Source organism: Zonotrichia albicollis, chromosome 19, assembly GCF_047830755.1.
Source record: "Zonotrichia albicollis isolate bZonAlb1 chromosome 19, bZonAlb1.hap1, whole genome shotgun sequence".
In the NCBI taxonomy this organism is placed as follows: Eukaryota; Metazoa; Chordata; class Aves; order Passeriformes; family Passerellidae; genus Zonotrichia; species Zonotrichia albicollis.
The window spans coordinates 2576109-2592127 of record NC_133837.1 but is presented as its reverse complement, the minus strand read 5'-3'; the positions used below and the strand labels follow the sequence as shown (position 1 = coordinate 2592127).

The window sequence follows — 16019 nt, the reverse complement described above, 5'->3', positions numbered from 1 at the left end:
CTGCAGGCAGGGAATGCCACCCTCAGTCCCTGTGCCAGCAGTCCCAGCACGGAATGCCGCCCTGAGTCCCTGTGTCAGCTCTGGCAGCGAGGAATGGCACCCTCAGTGCTGTGCCAGGCAGGGAATGCCACCCTCAGTGCCTGTGCCAGCTCTGCAGGTAGGGAATGCCACTCTCAGTGCCAGCTCTGCAGGCAGGGAATGCCACCCTCAATCCCTGTGCCAGCTCTGCCATCAGGGAATGCCACCCTGAGTCCCTGTGCCAGCTCTGCCAGCATTGCAGGCAGGGAATGCCAGCCTCAGTGCTCTGCCAAGCCATGGTGAGTGCAGAGAGGGGCATCACCTCTCTGCCATGGGGCAGCCAGACCCCACAGGGGTCTCAGAGCCCAGGTGCCCAGAGCTGGGGATCTCCTGTCACATCAGGAGAAGAGTTGTTTCAGCACGAGCTGCTGCCTAGCCAAACGCTACTGCAGCCTTTCCCCCTGTACAATTTTATCAGAATCTCCCTCTCTGGCAGGGGGCAGAGCTGGTGGAAGTTCACTGGGAAGGGAATGTTGGATGCTGCCAGGGAGGTTACTGCCTGAGCTGGATCCTGGAGCTGGGGATCAATGTGCTCTATCAGGGCCTGGGGATTTAGGGTGTGAATTTCCCAGGGTCTAATCGTCTCATAAAGCTGCTGAGTGTGACTCCTTCCCCAGTAATCTGCTTAACTCAGTCACTTACCCTTCCATGGAGAATGCAGCTCCCAGGCTGTTTGCATGACAAGCAGCCCAGGATTGTCTGGGCTCGGGGAAGGTGCTGGGAGTTAATTGGAGCAGCTGGAGCTGCTGCTGCTTTCCCATGTTCATGGCAGCATTTATGGGCAGCCCCAGTCCAGGCTGCACCATGTGTTTTGATACCTAAAATACTTAAAATTTAAAAAAAAAATTGGTTTACCTTCCAAAGGGTGCTTTTCTCCACCAAAACTAATCTCGAGGGAAAATGAGGTTTAGTAGCTCTGGAATTATTGGATTTGTAGATAGAAAGTGCTGTGTTAATGGCAGCTACTGACTGATGACCAAAGCAGCTAACTGGGAGATGTTCTTGGCAGCTGGTCCTGCTGCAAACCTCCCCTCAAAGCCATGAAAACCACAGTGAACAATATCAAAATAAGAAAAAAAAAAGCTGCTAGTAAGCAGAAACAAATCGCTGCATCCACCTCTTCATTATAGAATTAAGGATGCTCCATTAGAAGTGTTCCCTTTGAAATTTTATTAGAATTCCCTCCCACCAGACCTTGATTGTGCTAAAAATAAAAGGATAAGTATCCCTTCATCTCTGTTTTTAATTTGCCTACTCCCAAAGCCAGACCCTGTGAGTGGAATTCCTGCTTGGAGATGGGCTCTGTGATACGTGGCCAGCCTGTGCTGCCTTGGTGGGAGCAGAGGCAGAGAGAGAGGCTGAACACTAGAGGAATTGTGCAGGTTTTATTTCAATTGCACAGGCATATTTGTTCTGTGACTCAGAAAGACATGGCTGGCTTAGGAGTGTAATTTTAGCAGAATTGTATCACTTGGTTGGAGTTAATGCTTTGCAGACGGCAGAGTCCTAAAAACAATGTGAAATCTGGGGGATAAATGGGGATCTTCCCAGTCAGAGCCCACGTGGAGTCGGTGGGAAGCTTTCCTAGGCAGCATTTTGTGTGCACTGCAGATCCCCATCCTTGGGAGCCCATCCTCAGCTCTGGGGTGGGAAATGGGCACTGGCAGGAGCAGAACCTTCCTGAAGCCATAGCTGATCCATGACATCCTCCAGATTTGGGGTGGAAAATGGGGATGGCAGAGCTGGAAGGAGCAGAGCCCTCCCAAAGCTGTGGCTGATCTGTGACATCTGCCAGGTCTGGGGTGGGAAATGGGCACTGGCAAGAGCAGAACCCTCCCCAAGCTGTGAGCAATCCATGGCATCCTCCAGATTTGGGATAAGAAATGAAGACTGGCAGGAGCAGAGCCCTCCTGCATCTGTGGCTGATCTGTGGCACACATGGAGCCTCCCAGGAGCAGGGCAGGGGCTGGAGGTCAGCTCAGGCCAGTTCCACATCCATGGTGCTCCCAACCTCAGGGCAGGGACCTGGGGAAGGGCAGGGTGCCAGGGATTGCTCAGGGACCCCAGCAGAGCCCTGCTTTTCATGCCCAGCAGTGCCCTCCATGGCCAGCAGTGCCCTCCATGCCCATCACTGCCCTCCGTGCCCTCCATCCCCAGCAGTGCCCTCCATGCCCATTACTGCCCTCTGTGCCCTCCATGCCCATCACTGCCCTCCATGCCCATTACTGCCCTCTGTGCCCTCCATGCCCATCACTGCCCTCCATGCCCAGCAGTGCCCTCCATGCCCATCACTGCCCTCCGTGCCCAGCAGTGCCCTCCATGCCCAGCAGTGCCCTCCATGCCAGCAGATTTGGCCTCCCTCCCGGTTCCCGTGCTGGGCACTGTGGGGGGCTGTGCTGGGTTAAGCTTTCCCTTTCTCTGCCAGCCTAGGGGCTGCCCCTGCCCTCGTTGTGCATTCCCTTAGTTCATGGGGAGTGTTTGGAACACCCTGCACCTCAGCAGGGCTCAGTCCTGGGGGTGCCAGGGCTTTGTTCCCCGGCCAGCAGAGCACTCTGGCTCTGGAACACTGTCAGGAGCTCAGGGATTGTGGGCACTGAGGGCTTGTGCCAGTACCAAATTTCTTCCAATGATCCCAGCTCAAACAGTGACATCCAGGGAAATGTTCCTTAAATCCTAATGCTACCTTAAACAGCCAGGGAGACAAAGACTGAGCCCAGTGCTTTGGGGAGGTTCTTCTGGGAATGGAGGAAAAGGTTTGAGGTTCTTCTGGGAATGGAGTAAAAGCCAAGGCTAAAGGTGATTTTGCCTCTCTCCCCCCTTATTTTCCCTGCTGTTCTGTAGTAGCAGGGGTTTGCTTTAACTGTGGTCATCTTTTAATAAATGGAGAGGAAACTGGAAGGGTTTGGAAAAGTCTGGGCTAAGCAAACGCTCCAGAGGGACCTGCAGTGGCAACATGATTAATAATGGACAGTGCTGGTAATTCTATCAGAACTGAGCTATTGCAAAAGCAGCTGGAGCATCCTGGCTCTGGGCAGAGCAGCACTCAGACAAATGGTCCAGGGAGATTTGTGTGCCTCCCTGCTGGGGGGGTTTCTTCTCCCCCTGCAAGTGTGAGGGGAAGAGCTCTGTAGGTTTAACCATAGGATTAGACTCCAGGAAAAAAGAAAAAGGAGTTAGTAAATCAGGCAGCTAATGGCTCCCAAGTATTTTCATGCTGGTTGTTTGTTTGGTACAGGCTTCAATCCTTACACAGATTTTTTTTTCCCCTTAATTTTATATATTTATCTTTCTTTTCTGTCAGCCCCCACAGTATCTGGGAATAACCTTAAGGAGCTGAAAAGGGGAAATGCCTCTAAAAGGAAAATATGATGCAAAATATAGAATCCTAGAGTGGGTTGGGTTGGGAAGGACCTTAAAGGAGGGACATCGAGTGCCACCCCTGCCATGCAGGGACACCTCCCACTGTCCCCTGCCCAGCCTGGCCCTGGGCACTGCCAGGGATGGGACACAACAACTTCAGAGGCAACAGAGAATGTTCCAGCCCGTGCTGCTCTCTGCTCGGGGTGCAGAGCTGTGACACAGTGACAGCAGTGACACAGTGACACAGAGACCTGGTGACACAGTAACACAGAGAAGGTTCCAGCCCGTGCTGCTCTCTGCAGGCTCTGCCAGGGCTCTCCTGGGGGTGCAGAGCTGTGACACAGTGACACAGCAGTGACACAGTGATACAGCAGTGACATGGTGACACAGTGACACAGTAATACAGTGACACAGCAGTGACACAGTGACATGGTGACATAGTGACACAGTGATACAGCAGTGACATAGTGACACAGTGACATGGTGACACAGTGACACAGTGACACAGTGATACAGCAGTGACACAGTGACATGGTGACACAGTGACATGGTGACGCAGTAACACAGTGATACAGTGACACAGCAGTGACATGGTGACACAGTGACACAGCAGTGACACAGCAGTGACACAGTGACACAGAGAAGGTTCCAGCCCATGCTGCTCTCTGCAGGCTCTGCCAGGGCTCTCCTTGGGCTGCTGGGCAGAAATCCCCACTGGGTTGGGGCACAGAGCTGTGACACGGTGACACAGTGATACAGTGACATGGCAATGACAGAGTGACAGCAGTGACACAATGACACAGTGACGCAGTGACGGTGATACAGCAGTGACACGGTGACACCCTGCTGCTGACGCCCCTCCCAGGTGTCCCCAGCATGCTGTTCCCAGAGCAGTGACACAGTGACAGTGACACAGCAGTGACACAGTGACACGGTGACACCCTGCTGCTGTCACTCTCCCAGGTGTCCCCAGCATGCTGTTCCCAGAGCAGTGACACAGTGACAGATCAGTGACACAGTGACAGTGACATGGTGACACAGTGACAGTGACACAGCAGTGACACCCTGCTCCTGTCACCCTCCCAGCTGTCCCCAGCACGCTGTTCCCACAGTGATTTCCTCATTTCCTCTGTGCAGCTGCAGGGGCAGTCGGATCTGTCCTGTGGGGAGGCAGAGCAGGGCCCTGGAGTTGAGAGCCCATAAACTTCTCTGCTTTTAGGAAGGCACAGGGATGAAATGATGCTGTGGTATTTTTCCCTCCTCCTCTCTCTTCTTTTTTTCTTTTTTTTTTTGACACAAAATGAGAGGGGACCTCTTGCACTGCACGTGCATAAATTGTGCAGGTTTGGCTCTGCTCGAGGCTGAAATTAAAGAATAAAAGAAAATCAAATAGTCATCCTGACACATGAGACTATGCAGTCGTCCAAAACCAAAATAGTTCTGTGTAGTACTCTGCATAGAGGAGTCAGGGATCTGTGTGTGGGCTTTAAAGATGCCTTGCCTTCTTTTTCTGGAGAAGAAACTTCTGTTAACATCTAAATGATGTCAAGAATTCAGCAAGGATTGAATTCCCCACTTTATCTGCATGAAATTTTTGCATTGCTACTGAACTCTGTTATTTTATCAGCCTCCTGCTCTTCTGACTCCATTTTCCAAAAACTTTTAAAATTATTGTGCAAGTCAAACCTAATTTCTTATCACAATTCTTGTGTATATTGGCTCAGTGCTTTGCAAGGGATTGTTTCACCCACCCTGTTTCCCTTGGCATTTCTAGAAGGTTCTTGGAGTTGTTAGCAGCTGTAAATGGTATTAATAAGGAGGATTTGGTTGCTGGGTTCTGCAGTTTTCTCTGCTGATTAGGCTGCATTGCCAAAGGTTGAGCAAGTTTCTAAAAGCAGGATTGTTATTTGAGTTGTGAAAACACAATTCCCAACAAAACAACAGCTGTATGTGTGTCAAGAATTCTCCAGGCAGGCTGCACCCAGCACAAACTGGGCTGGAACACTGAATCCAAAGGAGTGTTGGTGTTAAAATCAAGGACGTTTCACCTGAGTGTTTAAAGATCCAGCCAGGAGGACACCAAGGCTTTTCCCCTTTGCTCAGGGTATGTTTGAGTGGAAATCCATTTCCCACTCCAGGGCTCTGTCCTGCTGTGCTGGGCTTCCCAAAGCAGCTTTGGTGGGCTGGGAAGAGCCTTCCTGAGAGCAGCTGGGACTGTGGGGACAGGGGGCACATCTTGGGCTCCATCCAGGGAATCCAGAGCGTGGGATCCCCCAGCAGCTCCCAAGGGTTCCCAAGGGTTCCCAAGGCTCAGGACAGTGAACTTTGGGCTCCATCCAGGGACTCCAGGCTGTGGGATCCCCCAGCAGCTCCCTGGCCGCTCTGGCTCAGGCAGGAGCCTCCTTGCTGTGTACCTGGAATTATCTCTGAGCTTTCTCCAGGCTCTGCAGCAGATGGACAGAGACATCATGAGCAGAGGGGAGAGCAGTTTGGGCTTCCAGTCTGCATGGACTGGACAAACCAGAGGAGTTCTGGGTGTGTGGGAGCAGTTCAGGCGTGCAGTATCATTAATCTTCATCTGTGGCTTTTGAAATCAGCAGCAGCCAGAGTGTCCCAGACCTGAAAGCCGTGTTTGTTTGGGTGGAGTGGATGTACATGGAAGTTTTCCTGAGTGTTTTCACCCCACCAGGGCAGGTTTTTGTCAAGTGGATTGACTGGAGCAGCAGTGTGGCTTTGACCACTGCAGCAGCCCTGGTTTACAGGGTCAGCCCAGTGGTTTTGTGTTTAAAGTTGTCACACATTTAATTCTTGACTGTTCTGTGCCCATTCTTAATTTCTAAAAAGAAAAAGAAAAGTCCATGCTTGTTTTGAGCTGGAGTTTCTCATACTTAAGTCTGTGTAAAGATGATTTATGGTGCTAGAAGGACTCCACTGGAAATGCAAGATCTATTATGGAGTGGATTGAACGGCCCATGCTGAAATGTTTATTGCTGTCTTCAAAACAGAATTCATCAGGGCTGATGGGGCCTGTCCAGGAAAGAGAGAGGCTGCAGTGCACTGGGGCTAGTGGGGTATTTTTAGTATTTCAATAAAAGACGAGGCTTTTAAAGGAAATCACTTATTGCCATTTTGCAATCAAGAATGCAGGAGTGTTCCAGGGACTGCGAGAAATATGCTTCAAGAATGTGGGAGCCATAAGGAACTAATCATTAACGATTCTCCCGTTTCCACCCCTGGCCCTGTGCTGAGGAAGCCATTTAGGAGCTTTGCAATTTGTATGAAAATCTTAGCCCTGCCGAGCACTCAGCCAGGCAGCCCAGGCACGGGGCAGCCAGCAGAGCCCATTTCCAGCAGTTCCTGCAATTCCTGGGGGAGCAGGGCACTTGGGCAAATGGGAGACACATGGAGCAGCCTTCAGGAGCACTTAATCCACCTTGAATGAGTGACATGAACAGAGTCTAATCTTTTTGAGTGTCGGTTCTTCTTGCTCAGTGCCTTGTGGGGAGGTTGTCCCTGCAGGATCAGATGGATCAGTAAAACTTTGAGGTTGTTGCCGTTGCTGTTCCACTCGTTTGGCTGAGCTGGGATTGTTTTTATTTCTTGTTTATTTTTTTCATGGGATGCTGGAAACCCTTTGGAAGCATTTTGGTGCTTTGATACGTCCATGTAAGCAGGGAGGGAGTGATCCCAGCCCTTGCCAGGGTGAAAAACAAAGGCAGAGGCAAAAGAGAATCCTTTCCCAAGTGATTTGGGGTGATTGCCTGATGGGACAATTTAGTGATGCATCTGAGCAGAGCTGGTGGCTGCCTCCTCCTTCTCCCCACGTTCCCACCTTTTTCCCTGTCTGGCCCTGGTGTCCTGGGGAGGCAGTTCAGGCAGCCACAATGGCACACAAGTGACCCCACCAAAAACAAAGCCAGGGTGTGGGGCTGGTGGCAGATGGACGTAGGCAGATGTCCCTTGTGTGCCAGGCCAGCAGAGCTGCCCTTTAATTTGATTCTTTCTCTTTGCCCGTTTGTTTTTACTGGGGAGAGTGGTGCAGGGACAGCAGTTCCCTGCTGAGATCATCTGTCACAGCTTCTGCCTGTCCCCAGGCTGCTGCAGGTAGCAGGGCTGGGCTCTGACCCTTCCTTTCAGGAAAACCCTTTGGAGTTTGCCAGCTGGGCTGGGTTGCTGCATGCTCTGCTGGAGCTGGGGCTGGGGCTGGGCAGGGAGACTGAGCTGGAGAAGGACCATGGAGACAGGGAATGGGAGAGCCCCAGCCTCAGGGCATGGCCCCAGCCCTGGGATTCGCTGGTGAATCTCCCAGGCTGGGGAGTGACACTGCAGTGAGAAATCTCCTCAGTGCTCTGTGGCTGCTGCTGCCCAAGGTCCCACCTGGCTGGGTTTTCCATCAGGAACCTTGGATTTCCTGTGGCCAGGAGAGCTTTCCCTGGCTGTGCTGCACTCCCTGGTCCCAGCTGCTCTCCCCACCTCTATGGGTGGTGCTCTATGGCACCATTCATGGCAAACCCTGCTGTTCCTCATAGCTCATGGCCTGGGGGATAACTTCTGCTGGAGATGGGGGTATCCCAGTTTAACCTGTGCTTTCTCACCCTTCCTGCTGGTTTTTCCAGAGCAGAAGGGTTCAGGTGACACCTTGGGCTTGGTTGGGCTCACTGGAGTGAGCTGAGTGACCTCATATGAAATAAGGGATTTTTAGAACCTTTGTGCTCTCTTTTGTGCTGTTTTGTTTCCTTTCTCCTGGGAAGCCTTCTGTGCACATTGAGGTGTGTGACACTTCCACAGGTGCCATTTCAGGCTGCAGCTCTGCTGCTCAGAAATGCTGAATTTCCCTCAGCTGCTCCTGCTCCTGGCTGTCCCTGATGTGAGGGAAAGGATGCCCAGGAGTCTGGAGGAAGGACAGCTGGAAACTGTGGCTGTGTGTGCTTGTTTAATTAAAAAAAAAGGGGGAAGGAAAACAAACCACATGCAAAGAAATCCACTAACCACATCTGCCAGTGACCTTTGGGGCTGGAAAGAGTCTGGTGATGGTGTGGGGCCAAGCAAGGAAAGTTGTGAAGTCACTCAGAGGAACAAAAGGAAAATCCATGAGGATGTTTCCAGCTTGAGGCTGGGTGATTGCACAGCTCTTCCCCAGGCTACCCCTCACAACAGGCAGAGGTGGGTTGAGGCTGCCAGTTTTGGGTTGATTTGGGGTTTTTGGGATGGGGAAGTGCTGCCTCTCATGCCTGCTCCTGATGCAGTGGTGAGTGCAGGCAATGATTTTATTTCCCAGTGTTTTTGCACGAGCTGTTCAGGTGTGATTCCTTTAAAGCTCTCTGGTTCAGTCACTGTGGCTCAGAGGTACCTGAACCATTTCTCCACCATTGTCCTCTCCCAGCTACCTGCTGCTATTTAAAGGAGGTACAGATTTAGCTCCAAGTGTTCCCTTTCCCACAGACTCCTCTGAAAGTTGAAACTTGTGACAGTTCACTTCTTGCTGTGCTCTTGCCTTGCCTTCAGCTCCGAACAAATGTCTGTCTCTGAGCTTCACTTCTGGTGCCTCAGAAGGGCAAATCATTTAAATTTCCTCATTTCCATGGGAAACTCTCCTTTGAGCTGCCATTGCTGAGCTCGGGTTCCCAGGGCAGAGCAGGAGCTCAGGGATGGTTCAGCAGACTCACAGACAAATGGGGCACCCCAAAGCCTTCAAAGCAGGAGGTGACCTTGCCATGGAGCAGCTGAAACCTGAGCAGCAGCTGGAGGCTGGGAGCAGAGCCCCGAGCTCAGGGTGAGCTTGGGCTTGTGCCACTCCTGAAGGAATTTGGGATTTCGGGGCAGTTGTGCTTGGAAGCAGTCCAGGGCATTACCTGGCATGGGTCTGAGACTTGAAAAACAGATTAACAAAGAAGCAAATGGAAGGGTAACAATAATAGATTACAGAAACACTTCTCTCGCTTGCCTGCCCTCAGCCAGGCTGCACGTGGGGTTTGGGACCCGAAGTTTGGGGTTATTTGATGGCTGAAGTCAGAAAGGTTTGGATAGAAACTCACTCCACGCTGCTTCTCTGCTGGTGTGATGTTTGATTTCTGGTGGTAGGGATGCTTCTCACCCTGCTGGATTTTAGCCCCACTTTGTTTGCCCACAGACCCTTCTGTCAGTGACCTGAGGGATCTCCAGGCACTGACCAGAGCTGGTGTTAGCCCCAAACTCATCTGTGCACCCAGAGGGAATCCCAGCTCCAACCTGAGATGACCAAAGCCCACAAAAATGCAATTTCTGGCGTGTGAAATAATGTTGATGGAGGAGTTAAAGTGCGCAAACAAAGTCTGCACCTTCCCCTCAGATAAATTGTTTTTTCGGGTTAATCTGGCATAGCATGAACAGCTCCAAATGTGCAATAACTCACGGACCCAGAGCCTTTTCATTTCACACAGAAACGACCTAGGCTGTTCTTTCTCCCAAATAAGGAATTCATAATGCAATATTGTTGTTTCCAAGGAGCTCAGCTTTTCTGAGGAGTGCCTTCTCCCCCTCCTCTAGAGCCAATGAAACACATGAACATTTGGAGCCTTTAATAACCTGGCGCAGCCTGCTCTTGATTTCTCTGAGAGCTGCCAATGATTTTGGTGTCAGGGCCGCGAGGTACAACGGCAGTGTTGGATTTCTGCAGGCAGAGCAGTTGAAAGGGAAGGTCAAAAGCAATAAGGGCCGGGTTCCTGGGGCGGGAGGGTGAGCAGCATTTCCCCGGCCCTCTCGCCCAAGAAAACGTTTGGCTGTCACAAAACTAATAAAGGAAAACCTCCAGAGAGGTGGGCTCGGAGCTGCAGGTGTAGGAACGGGGCTGTAGTCACACACAAGGCAGCTTAATAGCGTGGGATTTCTGCTCAAGTGCTTCTTAATGCAGCACAAATGGAATCCCCAGCATGGGGAAAGTGTTGGAGGGAAAGGATTTTATGGCTTTTGGGGGAGAAAGGGCTTGGCTCTCCTGTAGGGGACATAAAGGGCAGCAAGATGGATTTCTTGGGGTGCTTGCCATGTGAAAGCAGTGCTTTAGGTATGTGCAGAGGGTTCAGGGCCAGCCTCCAGGCTGGTTCTCTCTGCCTCCCAAAGCAGGGTTTGAGGGGATTTGGGCAGGGTTTCTGCCATATATCTGGCAACACGGGCTTAAAATTAACTCACTGAAACAGCAGATAAAGTTTGGGTTCTTTAAAGCTGTGATATTAAATAGAAGTCCCGGAGGAAAGCAGCCAGGCCTCGTGCTGAAGGTCCCATCCTTGCCCTGCCTCTCTGCTGCCCTATAAAACAACAATTATGTGTTTAAAGTTACTGCTCATGTCCCTTATAAAAGAAGACTTACTCATAAACTTCTGGATAGACAGTTCTGTGGGAATATAACTTCCTTGGCCTGAACCAAGCTGCCTTTTCCAGATGATGGAATGCTATACAGGCTCTTTAAAGTCTGACCATGCTATTTATTATTATTATTATTTTATCATCTATAAAAGACACCAGTGTTGAACCTGGGAGTGACACTACACTCAAATCATCAGGAAAGACAGGGAATACCCCAAGGAGAGCTGCTGTTCCTGGAAATATTCACTGACAGGTGCTGGGGATGCTCAGGGCTTGGTGCAGGGCTGCAACTCCTCTCTGCAGGCTCAGGACCAGGGCATTGTCAGTTTTGGGGTGGGATTTGCCAGATGCAAGTTGGGCATTGCTGAAATGGGCTTGGATGCTGCCCTGCAGCTGCTGAAGTCAGGGCACAGGAGCCACACACATGCACATGCCTTAGAATTCTTTTAATGGGCTGAAATCAGCATTTACTTCAGGACCCAACATTCACATGGTTGTGTTTGCTGTCTGAATATCTCCAGTGAGGGAATACCAGCAGTGAGGATCAGCAGTGAGGGATCAGCACTGGGATCAGCAATGGGCTCAGCAGTGGGGTCAGCACTGGGATCAGCGCTGGGATCAGCAGTGAGGGATCAGCAGTGGAATCAGAACTGGGATCAGCAATGGATCAGCAGTGGGATCAGCAATGGGATCAGCACTGGGATCAGCCCTGGGATCAGCATTGGGATCAGCAGTGGATCAGCAGTGGGGTCAGCACTGGGATCAGCAATGGGATCAGCAATGGATCAGCAGCTGGAGCACTGCCCCAGAGCCTCTAACACAGGGATTTTCAGGAGCATGGCATTTATTGCAGCCTGCCTTGATTACTTGCTCAGTAATTGCACAGGGACTTCTGCTTCCCACCTTTCCCTGGGATGCAGGTGGGATTTGTATTTCTGGAATGTTTCCTGTTGCATGAGAGCCTTTCCTTTGTTCTCTTCTGACTCCTGTTGACTTTAAGAATGGTTTTGATTCCTGAGCCTCTCTTTGAGGGTTTCTTGTCAGGAGGAATATTTATATTTCATAGCATTTCAGCAAAAAAAAGGCAAAGCAGGCAGGAACCTCAGAATGCAGAATTCCTGTCAGATCCCATCCACAACTTCAGTGGGGAAAGCATGTGAAACACTCAGGTTTAAAACCTTCAGATCCTTCTAATCTGCTGCTCTGTAGTTCAGGGGGGAAATGTGTGCAGCAGCTGCTCTGTGTGGTGTGAGGGGAGCTTGGGGATGTGTGTGTGCTGGGACAGCCCTGTGTCCCTGGAGCTGTGTGTTGGGGACAGCCCTGTGCTCCTGTCCTGGTGTCCCTGTGTCCCTCAGCTGGGACAAGGACAGCACTTTACCTTTTTGGCTTCAGATTTTTGAATTCCAGTCTTTTCCCAGGGGTTGAACAAGGTTTGTTTCACTTTGCTGTCCCCTCTCTCAGTGTGTGCCTTGCAGTTCCCTCCCTCTGCACTGCCCATCAGCAATCCTTTATCAGCCTTCCTGCTGCGGATAATTTGGGGTTTATGTGCAGTTTTTCTTGGGACTTGTCAAAGAATAATTACACCCCATTAACTCCCCTCTGTATCATTAGTAATTCACACCTAGGGAATATTTTCCAAGCAGCTGATCTCGGTTGTCTCTTAATTGCTGCAGTCCATAAACTCTGTTACACTGAAACTGTGTGAAGGATTTGCACCCTCTAAAACTTCTCCCTCCAGTGCAAAACATAACAGAGAATGGGAATGTGGCAGCTTTATCAGATCTTACTTCTTCCCTATTTAGGCAACTTATTTGCTTCTGGCTCTGTGGAAAACTCTAAAATGTATGTTAAGGTGTAAAAAAATTGAGACTGAAAGGGTGAGGAAGTTGTGGCTGCTCAGCCTGGAGAGGAGAAGGCCCCAGGGAGAGCTCAGAGCCCTTTGCAGGGCCTGAAGGGGCTCCAGGAGAGTTGGAGAGAGACTGGGGACAAGGGATGGAGGGACAGGACACGGGGAATGGCTCCCACTGCCAGAGGGCAGGGATGGATGGGATCACAAATGGTTTCAGCTGAGCATAAGAGAAAAAAATCCTGCTGGTGGCAACTCTTATTTCCCTGGAAAAAAAAAATCCTGGCCCCCTGGCAGAGGAATAGTTTCGGCATAGAAAACATGACACTATTTACAAAAAGCAGTGTCTAATATCCTTTTCCAGTGTGGAAGGAGGAGTTTATTTCAATACATCCTTTTTTAATTGCCATGAGCTGGACTTGTAAATACTGTGAGTGGTTGAGTAATAGTCCTCAGTGAGCAGAGAGAGGAAGGGACAGGTTTTCCACTCTTGGAAGCCTCTGCATTCCCTCAGCTCGGGCAGGGAGACTGCACACAGCAGATACTGAACACCAATGAAAGCCTCCTAATTAAAAGATCATTGAAGCCCAGGGGATGCCCATGGGGGTGAATGGCAGTGCCCAGCACAGGGATCCAGCTGGGTGAGGAGTTTGTTTATTGGGGGTGGTTTGGGAGGTGGATCCAGGGTGTTCTCACTCAAACATTTCTTCCTTTCCTCTAAAAATGGGAGAGAAAGAGGAGAGTTAAGGGGAGAAATGGGGAATTAAGGAGAGGGGAGGGATCCCATTTTGTACAATCTCATTTGTCATTGACCTCAGCTAGGTTCAGTGGGTTTGGGGCAGGATGGGGCATACAGAGGTGGGGCAGGGCACTGTGGGGTTCTCTCAGGGCTGGATGATCCCTGTTCCCCAGGTCAGGTCCGTGCCTGACAGCCCAGCCCTGAACAGAGTTCTGTCTGAAAGCGGGAGTACTTTGTGTTGGAAACAATTTCCTGCTGCAGTGTGGATTTCCTCCTGGATAATCCTTTGCCCCAGTGGGATGGTACAGAGGGATTCCAGCAAAGCTCAGCTGGCCTGGCTGTGAGTTAAACACATCCCTTGGTGTTTCTGTGGCAGATGTGCAGGGAGGAAGGTACCCCACAGCCCTGCTGGGAAATTCTGATTTGTGGGGTCAGGAAGGGAAGGAACCCCTCTGCCAATGTGGGATTTGGGTCTAGGTCTGTGCTCAGGTCACCAGTGCAGGCCTGTGGGGGTGAGCAGGGGGAGGAGGAGGAATTGAATCACACACAGAAATGCTGAGCCTTGCTGTGTCCCTGCAGGGATGCTGGTGGTGATCGTGCTGCTGCTCATCGCCATCGCCGTGGTCGCGCTCTGGCCCACGGGGTAACCCCGACCCTGCTGGGGCAGCTGCTCCAGGGGAGCCCCAGGGCTCGGGCAGGGACCTGCTGAGGGCAGGGATGAGCTCCATCCATCGCTGGGAACAAACTCCACAGCTGGGAATGACCCCACTGAGCAAACTGAACCATCTCCACAGCTGGGACTGACCCCACTGCAGGAGCCTGGACAAACCCACAGCTGGGAATGACCCCACTGCAGCAGCCTGGACAAACCCCACAGCTGGGAATGACCCTACTACAGCAGCCTGGACAAACCCACAGCTGGGAATGACCCCACTGCAGCAGCCTGAGGCAGCCCCGCTCTCCTTGGCCAAGGAGCTCAGTGAGATCTGCAAGATTTCAGTGGGAAAGGATTTCATCCCATCAGGATTTCAATCCAACAGGATTTCATCGCACTAACAGGATTTCATCCCACTCTTCCCACCTTCCCCTGGCTCTCAGGCAGCTGCAGCTGTGGGATGGACCCACCTCTCCTGCACCTGGGCCCAGCTGGTGCTGCTGCCCTGCCCATCTCCTGAGCTCAGACATGCCAGGGGCTCCAAACACCGAAATGCAGGAGTGCTGTGGAGAACAGCCACATTCCCTGCTCTGGGATCCCTCCTGCAGAGGGAAATGCTCCATTCAGGGAATGTCCTGGGGAGTGGCTGCCTCTGGATTCCCCCAGGATGGGAAGGGACAGCCCTGCAGGAGCCCCTGGGCTGCACAGAACCATGGGGACTGGGTCAGTGCTCAGCCTGGGGGAGGCTTGCTGGGGTATTGATCCCCAGGGATGGTCATTGGTGGGTTATTGATCCCCAGGGATGGTCATTGGTGGGTTATTGATCTCCAGGGACGGTTATGGGTGCGTTATTGATCTCCAGGGATGGAGTTACTGATCTCAGATGGGAACTGAACAGCAGCAGGACTCAGCCCAGCCTGTGAGAGTGAGAGCTCTGCCCGTGTGTGCTCCCCAGAGGCTCTGCCAGCCTGGCCCTGGGAGATGCACCACAATTAACGTCCTCACTGAGCTCTGGCTCTTCCTTTGACAGCTTCTCACACCCTTCTACAGCTGAGAGGAAGGATTACCTGTTTCAAAACTAATGAAAAAGAAGTATTAAATGTTTGCTTCTGGCCAAGAGAATAATTATTTTGTTACAAATGTCAGTTTGATTTCAGGATTAATAGAGCAAGCAATAAATACTGATTAAAGCTGATCCATTTCTATACAGTTTCTCTGCCTGGGGTTTTATTGTTTCCTCCTATCTTGTGTTGTCTGTGAATGATTTATCCAACGCTGCCATGTCCTAAGAGCTGGTCTGGAGAAGGAAATAAGCAATTTCTGTCAGACTTTGTGTGTATTATGGCAGATCTGCCACTCTTGCAAGAGCTGGCCCTCATCGGGGATCCCAGGGATCCAGAGCTTCTCTTCTTCATCTGTCACAGGTGGTGCCATGTCCTGCAGCTGTGGGAGCTGTCTGCTGGATCCAGAGAGGTTTCCCTGTCTTTGTGCTCCCAGGGAGGGACAGGAGAGAGGAGCCTGGGGGAGAGAAAGGCCCATAGATGCAGCTTCAGCCAGGGCTCTGTGCCCATCCTCAACCCTCAGAGCTGGAGGCTGGAGCTCCTCTGGGGCTGTCTGTGTGAAACCCTTGGAGCCTTCCCAAGTGCAGCCCAGGCTGTGCCTGCTCAGCTTTCTTGGAGGGATGTTTCGGGGCTGTCAGTGGCGGCAGGGGCAGGCAGGGCTGGTTTGATGTGCTCTGGTTTTCCAGAGGACAGGCAGGGGTTTCATCAGTTTCTGCTGAGGTCAGATTAGCAATGGAGCTTTGGGCAGGGCTGCTCCAGCTGGAAGCAAGGAAAGGTTTTGGAGAGGAGTTCCAAATCCCTGCATTCCTACAGCTCTGTGGACACTGGGAATGCTCCTGGAGCTGTTCCTCAGCAGCAGCCTCCAGACCTGGAGCAGGATTTCAGTGCCAGCTCTGGAGCAGCCCCGTGGACCTTCAGTGACAGCCAGAGAGCAACGTGGGC

General features: G+C 51.5%; 1 protein-coding gene across 3 annotated transcripts in view; it reads left to right on the top strand.

Moving 5' to 3' along the window:
* STX8 (syntaxin 8) overlaps window positions 1–15228 on the top strand; it is a 74473-nt gene extending 59245 nt beyond the window's left edge. For all 3 annotated transcript variants that reach the window (XM_074555256.1, XM_074555254.1, XM_074555255.1), the window contains one exon: window positions 13941–15228. In XM_074555256.1, the coding sequence (XP_074411357.1) occupies window positions 13941–14008 (68 nt within the window). In that variant the 3' untranslated portion in view covers window positions 14009–15228. The remainder of the gene's footprint in view (window positions 1–13940) is intronic.
* The last annotated feature ends 791 nt before the right edge of the window (window positions 15229–16019 follow it).